At 34.6% G+C, this 18,235-nt stretch overlaps 1 protein-coding gene across 1 annotated transcript in view; it reads right to left on the bottom strand.

The window, feature by feature from the left end:
• The window catches only part of RALGAPA1 (Ral GTPase activating protein catalytic subunit alpha 1), a 220,419-nt gene that overhangs the window by 119,231 nt on the left and 82,953 nt on the right, over positions 1 to 18,235 (bottom strand). The window contains exons 13-16 of the mRNA XM_082844727.1: positions 15,800 to 15,948; positions 12,836 to 12,965; positions 10,864 to 11,101; positions 9,476 to 9,637 (exon numbers count right to left, since the gene is read on the bottom strand). Of these exons, the coding sequence (XP_082700853.1) occupies positions 9,476 to 9,637; positions 10,864 to 11,101; positions 12,836 to 12,965; positions 15,800 to 15,948 (679 nt within the window). The remainder of the gene's footprint in view (positions 1 to 9,475; positions 9,638 to 10,863; positions 11,102 to 12,835; positions 12,966 to 15,799; positions 15,949 to 18,235) is intronic.

The following is an 18,235-nucleotide window of genomic DNA, read 5'->3' as shown; positions in this document are numbered from 1 at the left end:
GTCTAAAAGACAAGGCACTGTATGATCTTAGTCATACAAAAAAAATTTTTAAAAAGAAAAAAGCTGATCTATGGTGATACAAATTACAAAGAGTGTGTGTGTGTGTGTGTGTGTGTGTGTGTGTGTGTGTGTGTGTGTGTGAGAGAGAGAGAGAGTGACTGACTCGAAAGTGTCACTAGGGAATTTTGGGGGTAATGGAAACATTACATTTTGTCTGGGGTGAAAGATGATGGGGGGGTGTACAATTCTCAAAACTCACTGAACTGAACACAGGAACTATGCATTTTATTATATGTTAATTAAGCCTTATTAAAGAGCAGACCAACCCAATACTGGAGATCAAGGACCTGAGGCAGAAGTGCAAAGCTAACCAGGTTTTGAGGCTTCTTAGAAATTGGGGCTTCACAGAATGGTTGCTTTATTTGGTTTAAAAGTGAGTTGAGTTTTTAGAATTCTATATGCTATTATAATCTAATATAAATCCAAAGATTTATTCCAAAACAACTTTTAGATTATGTACTTTTCTCAATTACTGATTCCCCTGGCTTAAGTTCCATTACTATAGATGATGAAGAATGCATTATTCAAGATTTACCATATAGTTAGTCAAATAATGACATTATAAATATACATTACCACTTCACTTAACCACCTGAGAAGAAAAAATCAAACATGAACAGAAAAACACCTGACCATTTACAACCCAAACTATTGGTCATTGGCACAGCACTAAACTTAGCACTTCCAGAATGAACTGCAAGGATAGCATTAGAGTTCAAACAACTCAAAATGTTGATTGCTCAACCACTTTCCCAATTTCCCACACCTCCCCCAAAGAAATTAACTTTGAAGAGTTTATTTGATTAAGCAAAATTTGAAAGCAGAGGATTAAAAAGTGAAAAAGGTGGTGCAGAAATTAGCAGAGGTGGCACTACCTGAAAGCTCATCAGAAAGGGGAGTGAGAACAATATCAGGCAAGAAGGGTTTGGAAGTATGGATCAGAACAGGAGCACTTTTAGCACTGCGTATATAGGCCGATGGCAGAGCACATTCACCAATGGATCGGCTTCTCATGGCTTTAAAAAAGGAAAAGAAAGAAGTGGGGAAGGAAAAAAGAAGTGACTATAATGAAAGGCTTGTGTCACAGAAAAAGCAGCAACAGAGAAAACTAAAAGATACAAAGGAAGGAAATCTTAAATTAAAACATTTCAGCACGGCAAATACTGGCAAGCTGTAAGAAAAGAAATTAGAGAACACATATGACATTTCGAATGTAAATTTTTTGGTGTAAAGCAGGAAAATTTTTTTTTTTATTATTAGCAGTTACAATGGTATAGCATTAAAAACAGCAGACACTTTAATTAGCACTATGTTCTCAAAACCAAAGGTCGAAAAGTTCATCGAATGGAAACACTGAAAAGAACCAATATTAACAGTTCCAAGAAATTTTAGGTACCATATTTGGCATTTCTCTGAGCCACTCTGAGGCAATTCTGAGCCATTCTTCTTAATGAAGCTGAATTCCAAGAACAAATTCTTTCTTTCATACTTTTTCCTAATAAAGTTTCAAAGTCACTCATAGGTCTTTTTTAGAGAATTTTATGTAATTCATAATCTAAAGAATTAAATCTCATGGTTAGTATTTGTTCCTGGTAAAAGAATGCTTGATCAAATCAGTATCTCCTATTTATATTAAACTTAACAGTATAATTTTAAAATTTTAAGTAAAAACACAGAAAATAGAATTTGCAATAAGCATGAAGAATCGAGTTATTGAGAAAAATGTTTATGCTTATTCAAGTCTTAAGCATATTATGTAAAAATTTAAAAGATTAAATTTTTGAAGATAAAAACTTAAAAACTGGAATTAAAAAAATTGCATTTGTAGTTGTATTTGGTAATTTCTTAAAAGTAACCAGTTCACAAAATTAAAGACAAATTCTGACACACTTAGAAATAAATAATCAAGTTTATACTTCCCAAATATTTTTTAACTTAACTTTTAGTTTAGAGATTCTTGAATAAATGAAGGTATGTATGAATGGAGAATTTAAAAGAAACAATACTGCATAATATCCAGTGTAATAGTGACATTGATTAAAAAAAATACATATATTTGAATGTTACCATCAATTCGAAATCTTAGATTTTTCTGATTATTAGAAACAGCTGGTTCCCCGATGGCTAAATCCCTTAGTCTGTCACACAAGGCCTTTGCAATCCAGCTGCAATATCCACGGAAACTTCTCCTCCTTCTGTTCTCCCACGTTGCTGCCACACGGAATTTTATACTGTTTCTTACAGATTTCATGCTCTTTTACAACAACATGGCCCTGTGAGTTCATAATACATTTGGTCTTCTTTTCTTCTTGACACTCCTTCATACATAAAATGTATCATCTGTGATGCTTTTAAGACTCTCCCACATAATTAACTTACTAGCAATACAGCAATTACCAAAACAAACAAGAATTCCTTCTTTTACAAAGCTTACAATCTATTTTTAGTGGACTGTATGTTTTATATGTCAGCCTCCTAACTTTTCAAAGGCAAAAACTATATCTTCTTATCTTTATAACTCTGGTGCCTGGCACATATGAGCTCAATAAATCTTTACTGAATGAGTATCTGTATTTGGGCAGCACAGCATAATCATTTGAAAAAAAAAAACGTTTTCATTGTGAACATATAGAGGAGAAAACCAAAAAAAGTATTAACCAAAAACTAGATGTATGTCATAGAGTTATAACTGGAAAAGGATAATTAGAGTGTCCCTAACCCCCAAATTTATTCATGTTGGCAAAATAAAGGATTCTTTAAGAGCAGCTTTCAGGTAAATTTATGTGCAGCAAAACATGGAAGGTTGGAATATATTAAGAAAAGGCAACAACATGCCTTCAGTATATGGCTTTCTGTATAATGTATTAAAGATAGGTATATTTTAAAATTGAAACCATATACAAAATGTCAGAATCTGACCCTACTCGTGATTTCCTGCTAGCTTCTTCTACCTCTCGTGAAAGTGACCAGCAATTTTATAATCCGATTTGAAATAAAAGTTATGTTGACTTCAAGGTAATCATTTCTTAAAACTTAGAGCAAAGACATAAACACATAGGTGAAACTTGAAGTGCTGCTTATCAACACAAAAGGTAAAATGCCACCTACAGTTATAATCAGATGTGATTTTTAGAGATATTTCTTTTAAAACTAAATTGAATCAAATTTTCAATTCCACAGATGAATTACAAGTTTCTTGATTTTTTTCCCTTGGGTTAGATAATTCCTTGGAGATAACAATTCCTTCTATTCCTTCTTTCTCACCACCAACCTGAAGGAAGAGCTTGAGCATTTCCCTTGGAACTTCTCCCATTATCACAATGGTGTAAGTTTGTGTTCTGATCCTGAATGAATTCTTCAGAAGTGCACCTCTCCATCTGCTACTGTACAACAGGTCTTTATGCATACCTGGAAATCTGTCAAGTGCCTCACAGCTGCGCAACCTATGCTACAGAAAATGACTTACATGAATTAGCTCCTGGGATTTTGGGGATTTACTAATCTAAAGCTTAGATCAGAGAATCTCTGTAAAGCCACTGAAACTGGTCTAACTTCAGTTAATTACCCTACAATAGTCTCTAAGTGTTCAAGTGAAAGGAAGAGTCACACGACTCTCACTTTAAATCAAAAGCTAGAAATGATTAAGTTTAGCGAGGAAGGCATGTCAAATGCCAAGACAGGCTGAAAGCTAGACTGCTTGCTCCAAACAGCCAAGTTGTTACTGCAAAAGAGGAAAAGTTCTTGAAGGAAATTAACAGTGAAAAGGCGAACGATAAGAAAGCAAAACAGCCATATTGCTGATATGGAGAAAGTTTTAGTTGTCTGGAAAGAAGATCAAGCCAGCCACAAGATTCTCTTAAGCCAAATCCCAATCCAGAGCCAGGCCCTAACTCTCTTCAATCCTAGGAAGGCTGAGAGAGGTGAGGAAGCTGCAGAAGAAAAGCATGAAGCTAGCAGAGTTGGTTCATGAGATTTAAGGAAAGAAGCCATCTTCATAACATAAAAGTGCAAGTGGAAGCAGCAAGTGGTGATGTAGAAGCTGCAGCAAGCTATCGAAAAGATCTAACTAAGATCATTAATGAAGGTGGCTACATTACACAACAGATTTTCAATGTGGACACAACAGCCATCTATTGGAAGAAGATGCCATTGAGGACTTTTATAACTAGAGAGGAGGAGTCAATGCCTGGCTTAAAAGCTTCAAAGCACAGGCTGGCCCTCTTGTTAGGGGATAATGCACCTGGGGACTTCAAGTTGAAGCCAATGTTCATTTACCATTCTGAAAATCCTGGGGCCCTTAAGAATTACGCTAAGTCTACTCTGTGCTCTATCACTGGAACAACAAAGCCTGGATGACAGCACATCTGTTTGCAACATCGTTTACTGAATATTTTAAGCCCCACTGTCAAGACCTACTGCTCAGAAAAGATTCCTTTCAAAATATTACTGCTCATTGACAATGCACCTCGTCACCCAAGAGCTCTGATGGAGATGTGCAATGAGATGCACATTGCTTTCATGTCTGCTAACACAACATCCATTCTACAGCCCATGGATCAAACAATTATTTCAACTTTCAAGTCTTATTCTTTAAGATACATTTCGTAAGGCTACAGCTGCTATAGATGGTGATTCCTCTGATGAATCTGGGCAAAGTATAGGTACACTGAAAACCTTCTGGAAACAAGAAAACCATTCTAGATGCCATTAAGAACAATGTGACTCATGGGAAGAGGTCAAAATGTCAACATTAACAGGAGTTTGGAAGAAGTTAATTCCAATCCTCATGGATGACTTTAGTGCAGGAAGTAACTGCAAATGTGGTAGAAAGCACAACAGAACTAGCCTGAGGACGGGACTGAGATAAAACTCAGTCTCACGATAAAACTTTGAAGAGGAGTTTCTTCTTATGAGTGAGCAAAGGAAGTGGTTTCTTGAGGTGGAATCTACTCCTGATGGAGATGCTGTGAAGACTGTTGAAATGAGAACAAAGGATTGAGAGTATTATTTAAGTTTAGTTGATAAAGCTGTGGTAGGGTTTGAGGGGACTGACTCCAATTCTGAAAGAAATTCTAGTGAGTAAAATGCAATAAAACATCATTGCATACTACAGAGAAATCGTTTGTGAAAGGAAGAGTCAACCAATGCCATGAACTCCCTTAATGGTCTCCCTTTAAGAAACTGTCACAGCCACCCCAACTTTCAGCAACCACCACCCTGATCAGTCATCAGCCACCAGCAAAAAGACTATGAAGTGCTGAAGATTCAGATTCATGGTTAGCATTTTGGGGCAATATTTTAAATTAAGGTATGTAACATTGTTTCTTTAGACATAATGCTACTGAACACTTAACAGACTGCAGTATAGTGTAAACATAACCTTTATATGCACTGGGAAACCAAAAAATTCGTGTGACCCGCTTTATTGGGATATTTGCTTTATTGTGGTGGTCTGGAACCAAACCCGCACTTATCTCCTGAGGTCTGCCTGTACACTTTAATTTTTAAAAAGCCGTTTCAGGTTTACAGGAAAATTGAGTGGCAAGTACAAAGAGTTCCAATATATCCCCTTCTTCTCCCACCCCCACCTCGAGTTTCCCCAAGTACTGACATCTTTCATTGGTATAGTACATTTTCTACAACTGATGAGCTAATACTGATACAGTGTCATTAACAAAATCCACAGTTTACATTAGGGATCACTCTTTGTGTTGTACATTCTATGGGCTTTTGACAAATGTATAACATGTATGCACCATTACAGTATCATACAGAATACTTTCACTGCTCTAAAAACCCCCTGTGCTCCACCTATTCGTCCCTCCTTGTTGCCCTGCTCCCCACCTCCACCCCTGGTAATCAGTAATCTTTTTACTGTCTCTTTAGTTTTCCCTTTTCCAGAATATCATATAGTTGGAATCATAGTGTATGTAACCTTTTCAGATTGGCTTCTTTCACTTAGCAATATGCATCTGGAGCTCCTCCGTATTTTTTCCATGGCCTGATAGCTCACTTTTTATATTCAAAGAATAATATTCCACTGTGTGGATGTACCACTGTTTGTTAATTCATTCACCTATTTAAGAATATCTTGGTTGATTCCAAATTCTGGCATAAATTCCGAGTTTATGAATAAAGTTGCTTCAAATATTTGAGTGCCAATGTTTGTGTGGACATACGTTTTCAACTTACTTGGGTAAATGCCAAGGATGGTTTGATTCTATGGTAAGAGTATGTTTAGTTTTCTAGGAAACTACCAAACTGTCTTCCAAAGTGGCTGTACCATTCCTACGAGCAATGAGAGTTACTGTTGCTCCATATTCTTGTCAGCATTTCATGTTGTCAATGTTCTGGATTTCAGCCATTCTAATAGATATGTAGTGGTATCTCATTGTTTTAAGGGCAATTTAATTCCAAATCCTATAGATTAAACCTACAGACATATCTGCATGTAAGCACAAAGTATAGAACTATACATAACTATATTCTGTACCATTTTTAACAGCACAAAATTGGAAATAAACTAAAAGTCCATCTTCAGGATACAGGTTAAATTATGGTACTGACATGTAATGAAATCTGATGCAAGGAGTTCAACATTTTCTAGTATTAGTATTTTCCAACTTATGCAGCTACCTTTCTAAACAAAGTTTGTAATGCTTTACCTTTTTTTTTTAACAACTTTATTGGAGTATAATTGCTTTACAATGGTGTGTTAGTTTCTGCTTTATAACAAAGTGGATCAGCTATACATATACACATATCCCCATATCTCTTTCCACTTGCGTCTCCCTCCCTCCCACCCTCCCTATCCCACCCCTCTAGGTGGTCACAAAGCACTGAGCTGATCTCCCTGTGCTATGCAGCTACTTCCCACTAGCTATCAGTTTTACATTTGGTAGTATATATATGCCCATGCCACTCTCTCTCTTTGTCCTAGCTTACCCTTCCCCCTCCCTGTGTCCTCAAGTCCATTCTCTAGTAGGTCTGCATCTTTATTCCCGTCCTACCCCTAGTTTCTTCATGATCATTTTTTTTTTAAGATTCCATATATATGTGTTAGCATATGGTATTTGTTTTTCTCTTTTTGACTTCACTCTATATGACAGACTCTAGGTCCATCCACCTCACTACAAATAACTCAATTTCGTTTCTTCTTATGGCTGAGTAATATTCCATTGTATATATGTGCCACATCTTCATTATCCATTCATCTGTTGATGGACACTTAGGCTGCTTCCATGTCCTGGCTATTGTAAATAGGGCTGCAATGAACTCTTTTTGAATTATGGTTTTCTCAGGGTATATGCCCAGTAGTGGGATTGCTGGGTCGTATGACAGTTCTATTTTTAGTTTTTTAAGGAACCTCCATACTGTTCTCCATAGTGGCTGTATCAATTTACATTTCCACCAACAGTGCAAGAGGGTTCCCTTTTCTCCACACCCTCTCCAGAATTTATTGTTTGTAGATTTTTTGATGATGGTCATTCTGACTGGTGTGAGATGATATCTCATTGTAGTTTTGATTTGCATTTCTCTAATGATTAATGATGTTGAGCATTCTTTCATGTGTTTGTTGGCAATCTGTATATCTTCTTTGGAGAAATGTCTATTTAGGTCTTCTGCCCATTTTTGGATTGGGTTGTTTGTGTTTTTGATATTTAGCTGCATGAGCTGCTTGTAAATTTTGGAGATTAATCCTTTGTCAGTTGCTTCATTTGCAAATATTTTCTCCCATTCTGAGGGTTGTCTTTTTGTCTTGTTTATGGTTTCCTTTGCTGTGGTAATGCTTTAACTTTTTATTTGATAGGTTAGTCCAATGAGCAAGCCAGGCAAGACTGTTTTAACATAGGTATCAGAAAGTAATCAGTCAGGTATACTTTTAAGATGAGTATTTTACTCACACATGCTTTTATACAGATTAGAAATATGCCAACATGTTAGCAATGATTTCTTCTCATTAGACACCTAATATGTTTTTATGCTTCCTTAAACTTTACTTTCCACACTAAGCATAAATTACTTCTATAATCAGAAAAATATATATATGGAACTTTTTAAAAAGATTCTAGTTTTAAGTAAAATTTTAAAATTAAAAGAACAATTCCTTCTTAACCAATATAGAAATATTTTTTATAAACGTTGACATTAACATAAAATGAAGAAAGGCATTTCAGATGTAATCAACATCTTCCCAAGAATTTCAAAATGTAATTCTATACCAAAATTAAATTATATTAATTTTTATCCATCAATTATCCTTTTTCCGTGTATAATCTCTCATTCTTCTGGCTTGACATATACAATCAATATAATTCTATGGTTATTTTATAGGCAGAAGACAATTGTGAAAATATTCTTTTGAACAATTTTAAACATTTCTAATTCTTCTAACATCTTTAATTTCCTTATTCTCTTTCTACTTTTGTTTCTTCCTTTAGAACTGTAATTCTTAACACTTTAGAACACATCATTTCATAGAAGACACGTCCTACAACAATGTTTTTAAATTTCTTTAAAATAGTAGTGTTTTTCACTGATTACCATCAAATATAGATATATTCCCACAGAAAATTCTCCTTCCACAGAATCACAGATTGCAAAGCCTGAAGTAACTTCAAGCAATTTTGTTTCAGGCATGTGAGATATTATCATACCCACTATACAGATGAAGTAAATAACGCCTAGAAAGTTCAGTAAATTATTCAAGGTTATCTAGCTATTTAGTGATGAAAGAGTGAAAAAAAAGATCAGGACAAAGTCCTCGTTTTTCCTTGCAGCACTCCTTCTACTACAATGAAGACCAAGTTATAAATCTCTGAGAGGAAAAGGAATAAGATGGTAACTAGGTCCACAGTATGCTGAGTGATCCTATATCCAGAAATTCCTCCCATCATAGAAATTTCTTCCATGCTTGTTAAAGGCAGCAAGGAACCTAGCAGTATACTCCACCTTGGCCTCAGCTCTCTACAAGTAGAGAGCATGAATTCCTCACTGGAAGTTTGTGAAGCCAATATAATTGTATAATTGTAGCACTGAAAATAAGCTACCTAATTTTCCATGTTTATGAGTATATTCACTTAGTAGAAACTATATCAATTAATACATGAGTTCTATAAAGTGAATCAGAGTTCTACTTCTTCAATTCTGTAAAGTAACGGTTTAAAATTATTGATATCAACAGTAAAATAAACTACATGAAAACAATAATGTAAGACACATCTTAATAGCATAAAGTGATAACACAGCATGTCATCAGACTCCAAGTATTACTTAAAAAAAGGTTTTCCAATGGAAGTTTTTCATTTAACAACAAAAACCAACAGATAAGAAAACCGTGTATTTATATACATTGTTACTAAGGACTATAAACGTATTGTCCCATACAATTCTCATGATTTTAAAGAGTACATACCAACAGTTTTTTGCCGTACTATACTCCTCGCCTTTTCCGTTCCTGGGGAACCAGTGGTTGTTGCACTTCTCTGTCTCATTGGGGCTTGGCCAGGCTGATCACGACTCCATCCTCTAGAAAATGACTTGTCAACTGAAACTTTCTGAAATTCATGTCCCACTCCTAGAAATGCAGATTTTCAATCTCAGTGTACCGTCACCATATCAATAATCTCTTCGAATTATGTGTGCCACTTTGCCTCAGACTCTTAGGTTTACTCATAAAGTAACTAGATAAAATGCTTGCATACTACAAGGTTTTTCTGAACTTCATTTTCATGTTCCAAAACTGAGGCAGATTTTTAAAAATACAACATCAACAATAAATGATTATAAATCCTCTACCACCCACTTGCTTCATATAGAAGTGAAATATTTGGACAGGCAAAAAAGGATAGAAAATGAGCTAACCAAAATCCATCCTGTGGTGGAAGTTACTCTATCTCTACCTGCCAATAATAGCCACTTGGAAAATAAACAGTCCAGGAAAAAGTAGTCTGGTCACACATTTAGCACTCTGGACTATTGTTAAGTATGAAATGTGACTCAGATGTAATCTCTAGACTGCAACTAATTATTAAGAGTGAAAAATACTAGCAAACCCAGAATTATATGGACATGTTTTTATGATATAATCACTATGTTACTGTCCCTCTCCAGCTTTTTAACATTAGGCAGGTATATAATCCACATCCAGCGAATGTTTGCTTTTGTTAAAACTAAGAAAATGCTTTTAAAAGAATTTCTCACACAATTCTTTTTAAATAAGAGTAACATGAAATCACCTTCTATGTTTCAATAAAAAATTGTGTATGATAAAAAGGGGGCTTCCCTGGTGCCGCAGTGGTTGAGAGTCTGCCTGCCGATGCAGGGGACACGGGTTCGTGCCTCGGTCTGGGAAGATCCCACATGCCGCGGAGCGGCTAGGCCCGTGAGCCATGGCCACTGAGCCTGCGCATGTGCTCCGCAACGGGAGAGGCCACAACAGTGAGAGGCCCGCGTACCGCAAAAAAAAAAAAAAAAAAAAGGAAGAGTGTTTTATAACACATTTTGGTTAATTATTAAAAATAAAATATTTAAGATTCTGAATTATTTATGTAACTTTAGCTAGATATGTACAGAATACTTTATTTCTCATCAAAATTACTGTTGAATTTAAGGCTCTTCAAGAACAATTACAAGGTACCTACATGTTTCACTGTTGAAAATTTTTAACCTTCAGCATAAATTAAGGAGGGAATAATTAAGAGAAAATACAACTTTTACCTTCACACCTCTCCCTGGCTTGATTTTCCCAGACCAAATTATTTAAACAAATTTATATGGAGCACCTTTGTGAACAACTCTTACCTTTCCCTTTGTGCTTTTTTTGTTTCTGTTCACTCAGCTTATCCAATGGTAAATCACTGAGATCCAAACTATATAAATTTCTAGCTAAAACTTTAGTTAGTGTCTCCATAGTCAGTGACCATTCAGTGGCTAACTCTTCCCAATAGGTCAACGATGACAATACTGAAAGTAAGTCATCCCAAAGTTCTCGGGAGATGTACACATTTAGATTTGCTTTAATCCAGGCAACTATAAGAGTCTATAAAGACAAATAATCAGAAATAACAATGAAATATATTCAAAATCAATTATTAAAAAATTACACCAACAAGCAGAACTTTAAATCATATAATATCCATGATATCCTTTCTTGGTACATAATACTTATAAAAGTAATTCAAACACTCATTAGTACCTACTATAAATTTCAACAACTGCCAATTCCCAACATTCTGGCATTAGGACAAGTTACCAAAACTGAAAAGAAATCTCCCTAAAGTTTAACTACCCTTCATGCTGCATTATGTTAATGTTAAATAAATGTTGTTTAAAAAGACATAAAAGTCTCCACACTATTACGTGTTGAAATTATTGAGTAGTTAGTAGTTATTGAACTAAAACAACAAAACCTACATTCTCAAATTAAAGATGGGAATCACTAACTATACAATTTGAATATTCTAAAACAAAAAAAAGGTTACTAGAGATGTATTTAACTTACTGAAATGTGTTTTTGAAAACTTAAACGTAAACTGAAGGATAAAATTAAATTTCATTTTAAAGACACCAGAGGAATTAAAGGTGTTCTGTAACAAATCCAATCACAGAATAAAAAACTTATTCATAAAAGGGCAGAAATTACTGACCAGGCTGTACCCCTGAGACTTTATAGATTTCTACCAAAGATATAATCCTCCTATTGAAGAAATATGTCACAAAATAAAAGTTTTTCAAAAGTTTAACTCAACCAATTTTACTAAGGAATTCACATAAATTTATACATTAAATATAAAGATAAAAATGAGCAGAGTTTATGAAATAAAACAGTAATAACGAGTGGCCCTCCATTCTATTTTTAAACATTCAGAGTACAAAAAAGTTATTCCATGTAGCAAGCTAAAATTTTACCTTCCAATAGCGCCCACCATTGGGTTAGTTCTAACCATGGCGGTGGGGGTGGGGAACTCATGAAGTCAAGAGGAGTTTAGATAATAAATGTAGCTGGTTTCAAAGACTTATACACTACCATCACAGAATTTTAGGTGAACCAGCATATCTGGGGAAAAAATAATCATTTGAATCGCTACACTAATGGACAAGAATGGGAGCTGAGATAGCTTTTATCCTTGACATTAAGAACCATTTTATCCATGTATTTGTATTTAATGTGTCATCTTTAAAAAAATACTACTTTGCTTTCTATTTTCCAAATAATCCATAATACATTTAAAGTCAGTGCTCTATCCTTAGGGTGGAAAACACAGCATATAATTCCTATATAATCAACTACCACTGATACTTCAAATGAAGACGTGAAGAGAATAAAGTCTTCCAGAATAGCATGGTCAGAAAGAATCGTGATTTACTACTTTTTCTTTACTACAGAACGACTTAAAGTCTTGTTTTTCTAACAATCCCAGAGACCGGGAAACTCATAATGCAAACAATCAAGCCATTATCATGAAGCCTTCTGGCAGCTTTTTGCAATCATACGTAAGTGTACCACACAGGAGATAAATATAATCAGCTTGTTTTAACACTTTTTTCACAGATCTGATTGATAGTTCCTCTATTGGGTTGTGAGCTTGTATGTATGGCAAATAGTCTATTTAGATAAGCAACTTTTATTTGGCTCTACAAAAAATTATTTAATATGAAATGATTTCTGATTTAAAGCTTTCTTCCCAGGTAGTAAGTTCATGGCTCAATGAGTCTTAAGAAAAAATACATATCTATCCACCTATTTATCTATTTATTTATTTATCTTTATTGCCTGGAAAAGTGGTCCTGCAAGTCGACCTGCCAAGGTCATATTTTTTTTCCCCTGGAACTGTAGAAAAGCTTGTGACGGCATCTTCAGTACAGACTCCGTGACTCTGAGCAACACAAGCAGCATCTGTTCCCTTAAAGTAAAAAAATTAATTAATGTTTTCTTTTTGCATATGTTTGCTTTTGGTTAATGAATAACTTTCAAATTAATATTTGTTATAAAAATGTTATTACCTTTCAATAACTCAAATACCAAATATCTTTCAAAATTTTAGAATTCTTTGAATATTAAAATATAAAATTCCATTTTATAAATCTATACCAGCCATTTTTAAGCCATTTCTCAGCCACAATACCTCTCACCAAATAAAAATTTATACACCAGCTGATGAATTGGGAGTGAGAATATGGAGACTGCTCCCATCCCTCCACCCCACAAATCAAATAGTGACCTTAGGGAGCTGTCTGAAGAATACTCATCTGTCTATACAATACAATTCTACCTTGCTACCTGTCCATCTCATCCATCTTTACAATATGGAGAACAACTGCATATCTAGAATTGTACCAGGTTCAATTTCAAAAATTATATGATATTTTAAGGCTAACAGATCACAATGAGCCTGACAAGTAATCAAGAACCATCACTCTATTGCTTCTTTCCATCCTTTTTCGTTTGGCCATCTTTCAATTCTTTATCCTCTTTGTGTACTGCAAGTCAAGCCAACCCTATTATATTATCCTTATCTTGCCTCTTCCTCCTAGATGCTTAATATTAAGACCATAAAACTACCTTATTTGCACCTGATAATTCAAAAACTGATGCAACCACATACAAAAAAAAAAAAAAGTCTGACAAGGGGATTTCAGTTGGGTGTATAGTCAGACTAACAACCTAAGTCTATCAAGCCTCCTCCTCTCTGGCTTATTTGCAGGCCCATTCTAGGCATAGCAATATGTGGGACAGTCCATGTGAGAAATGCGGCAGAGGCAGCAAGAAATCCCAGATCTAATATCATGGTTTTTCTGGGAAGTAAGTGCAGAATTAAATATAAAAGTATCACTCAAACAAACACCAAACAAACGTATGCATTCAACTCATAAAAATCAGAGGTAACATGTTTGTAACCTTAGGCTTCTAGCTTCACTATATGAAATGAAATGAAAAGCCATTTAAAGTCAACCACATAGTCAATAAAGAATAGGTTTTCCAAATAAATCTTTCTGATTTGTGGTCAAACCATAATTCACTCATATATTATTAGATAACTTTTCACTCTGTAATACAATAATGATTTTAATTCATAAAGTCTTATAAATTCAATGTAAATATGTGAGAAATCTTTCATAATGCTATGACTTCAAGGGAACTTATAAAATTTTTAAAAATTCTAAAATTGTGTTCCACATAGCAAGTCTCTCACTTTAACCTGGACCAACAGCATTGATTAAAAGCATATAAAAAGAAAAAAAGGGGAAGGACTAACAAAAGAATGGTCAGTAGGACCACAGTTCAAATTTATGCTGTGTGAACAATGATAAATTACTTAATCTCTTTGTGCCTAAGAATCACCATGTAAAATTATCTACCTCATAGGGTGCTAGAAGGATTAAGAAAGAAAACAGATGTAAAAAGATTAAAAAGATACCTGACACAGAAAAAGTGCTCCAAATCAGTTAATAACTACTTCTAGATGTAACTATATCAATATTATGTTAATCAAAAGTTTTTTCAAAATAAAACCATTTTCCCATATGTAACAAAACACCAAGTAGGCATATTCTTTGACTAAGTACCCCCAGTCTTTAAGAATGACTCAAAAGAGGAAAATTGCATACATACAAGGATGTTCATTATCCTTCCCTCCTCCAACAACAAAATAAGTAACTACATATCCAGCAACAGGTGATTAGTTAAGAAAATTATGGTACATACATATGGCATAATACTATGTGACTGTGTGTGTGGTTTGGTGAACCAGATGTTCACCAAAGGGCAAACAATAATTACTTCTAGAGAGTGAGCTATCGGGCAACTTTTATTTTCTTTTTAAAACTTTTCTTTGTTTGAATTTTACAATGAACATGTATCATTTTTACAGAAACCGAAGAACGGCTCTTCTCATCTCTCTAAAAGGCCTCTTTTTTCATTCAATTAAACAAATATTTATAGAGTATCAATAATATATGATACTATGTTAACAAATGTAGGAAATATAAAAACAAGACAACCAGTATATATACCTTTCAGGGCATCTCAATTCAGTGAGGTAAATGGACATTTTACAAGTAATTTAGGAACTAAGACAATTTTGACAAGATCTACAACAGAGGTACAAATACAGAATGAAAGGAAGTGAGCTGAAAAAATAAGGCTATGTGGAAAAAGGAAGGTAGAATCTAAGGACAGTTATGGTAACAATAGGAAAAGATGACAGGAATCAGACACTCTAAAGAAAAGTTCAGACTGTGCTCGAGAGACAGCAATTTGATAAAGCTGGGAGGTAGGATCTCATTCTGCAGGGTGGAGCTTAGGCTTGAGATAGGGCTAGAAAAACACTCAGGAGCCTGACTGTACAAAGCCTTGAATGCCAGGTTGAGGAATCAGGTATTTCATACATTCAGTCATTTACTTATTCATTCATTCACCCATATAAATTCATTTATTCATACATGCATGCCAGTATTCATTCCTGGGGGTGGCGGGCAGTGGGGGAGGCCATCACATGCCCACTTTAGAAAGATAAACAAAGGCATCTTGTGGCAGTTTGATCAAAGATGTTCGAGATAAAGTGAAGGAGACCACTGTGTCATCATGATTATTACATAAAATATTATATTTATTCACTCATTCATTCAATAATAGAAGCCTGTACAATATTGTTATAAGCCCTCTTCACAGGCACTATTCCTCTAGAATTTACTATGCTCATATACACAATAAAAAAAAAAAGATAAGTATTTTTACCAAGTCTTTTTGTCCATTGATACTTGCACAACCATGAACCGATAAATGTTAAGAATTCGTTTACACATATCTGTGTGCTCATCCAGAAGATTTTTTATCTCATTTGCAGGTTCAAGAAGAAATATGTTCGAGGAGTTTATAATAAACACCTAAGATAAAAGAAATCATTAGTGATTCGTTACAGAATTTCAATGGGAAATTACTTATTCAAAGGGAAAACAACTCAAGATGCTGATCACTAGGTGATCTACAGCAAACTTAAAAGCATTAGACTGTAGGTTAATTCTAACCCTGCTTCTACCACCAGCTTAATATTGGAAATTTAAGCTCATTAAATCTATTTTTATGTTTATCTAGACAAATATAAAGTTACTAGTAGGCACCTGAAAAAAATAAGCCAAGTGAAAAACAGCATTTTTTAAAAGTGAGGGCGCTTTAATATAACAACCTGATTGTCGTCATAAAATGAAAAGAACAATAAAAATTAAAAATCGTTTAGGATAAAAGATGATACCTCAATCAAGATGGACTTTCTGACTGAGGTGTTCAACACCATCTATTCTCTTTTTTCATGTTTATTGACTATGTGTGCATATCTGTTTTGGTAATAACAGACTGCATATTATTATAGTACTACTAATCAGGGTTCATCAATATGTATCTTTAATTAAATTCATTATAATCAAATCATTAATTGTATTTTGTTACTGAGGAGAAAGTTGTTATAATGGTGACAGGTATGTGCAAAGGTTTTCAAAGACACTTTGGAGGAACAGAACATTACATCTATTGTGAACCTAGGACATTTACATCTTCTACACCCATAATTCTGATTTAAATCCCCTGGATGAACTCCATGGCAAAATACAGTTGTAAAATCATGTGAGAAAAGAACATTAAGCTAACTTTAAAATTGGGAAAAGAGCTGACTCTGTAAGTCTAACAACACTAAGAAAAGCAAAAAAGAGGCACAAATAACATTAGAAATAAAATACGGACATACCTACATAGCCAGTAGAGAATTTTAAAATGATAGTTCAGTGAATAACTTTGTGTCAATAAAATTGAAAATTTAAAAAAATGGATTATTCTTTAGATAAAACATAAATAGCCAAAACTGACTCAAGAAGGAATACAAAAGACGTATATATCGATACCATAAAAGAAAGTGAACTGGTAATCAAGATATCCCTGATCCATCCCTAAACACCAGGCCTACACTGCTTTATAGGCAGAGTTTTGCCCAGCCTTCCCAGTAGATGATCCCTATTTTACACAAGCTGTTTCAGAGACAAATAAACTACCCAATTTATTTTTATAAAACAATAATCCAGTTATCAAAAACAGACAAGGACTACATAAGAAAAGTAAAGAAGAGACCAATATCACTTATGAACATATAGACAAAAATCTTCAAAAAACAGCAGCAATTCAAACTGATCAAAATATAATACTTTATGACCAAGTAGTTATTTACCCCAGAAATGTAAGGATGCCTTGACATTGGAAAAGTCTATTAATATACTATATCCTATCAATAGATTAAAATGGAAAAAAGTAGGATCATCACAATGCATAAAGAAAAAGCATTTAGCACTTATTCATTATTTTTTTTAAATTTAGCAAACTAAGAAAAAAGGTAAAATTCCTTAATCTGAAAAAGAATATTTATCAAGAACTACAGCAAATGTTATAACAGCAATTGAACCTGAAAAGTTCTGCCTGAACCTGAGACATTTGGAAGCAGTGCCAAAAGCCAAGAACAAGACAAGGGTACTCAATATCACCTCACTGTCCCGGGAAACCCAGTAAGCAAAGGTGGCAGGGAGCAGAGCATGGATATAAATATGGGTGACTTAAAAAAGGAAAAGCAAAGCTCAATTATGTAGCAACATGGAAGAAAACCATTCCAAAGAAAAGGAAAAGCAAGTTTAAAGGACCGGTGAGAGCCGGCCTAGCATATCTGAGGAACAGCAAGAAGTACAGAGTGAAGTGAGGAAGGGGAAAAGCAGTGGGAGATACGTTGAGAAACAGCCAGAGCATGTGAAGCAGAGCTTCTCACACTGCCAGTGGTGAGGGAACAGGTTTTCCCCCCCAAGTCTTACAGAACAATCCTATTATAAAATACAATTTAAAAAATGAATAGGTAAAAAAGGAAATGAAAAAAAGACTTTTCATCAGAATCAAGAGACATTAAATGACTTAGTTTCTAAACTCTCGCTCTCAATTTTGTAATTACCTTGTGGACCAGCACTAGTCTGTGGACCACACTCTGAGGAGCAATGACGTAAAGGCCTGATAGACCATTGGGAAGAACTTTGTTTTTATGCTTAGTGATAAGGAAAAGCCACCAGAGGGTTCAGAGCAGAAAAATAACATGATCTGACTTACATTTTACAGGATCCCTCTGGCTACTGTGTTGAGAATATACCAGGA

The sequence above is a fragment of the Leucopleurus acutus genome, assembly GCF_964270905.1.
Source record: "Leucopleurus acutus genome assembly, chromosome: 1".
Classification (NCBI taxonomy): domain Eukaryota; kingdom Metazoa; phylum Chordata; class Mammalia; order Artiodactyla; family Delphinidae; genus Leucopleurus; species Leucopleurus acutus.
This window is presented reverse-complemented; position numbering and strand designations above follow the sequence as displayed.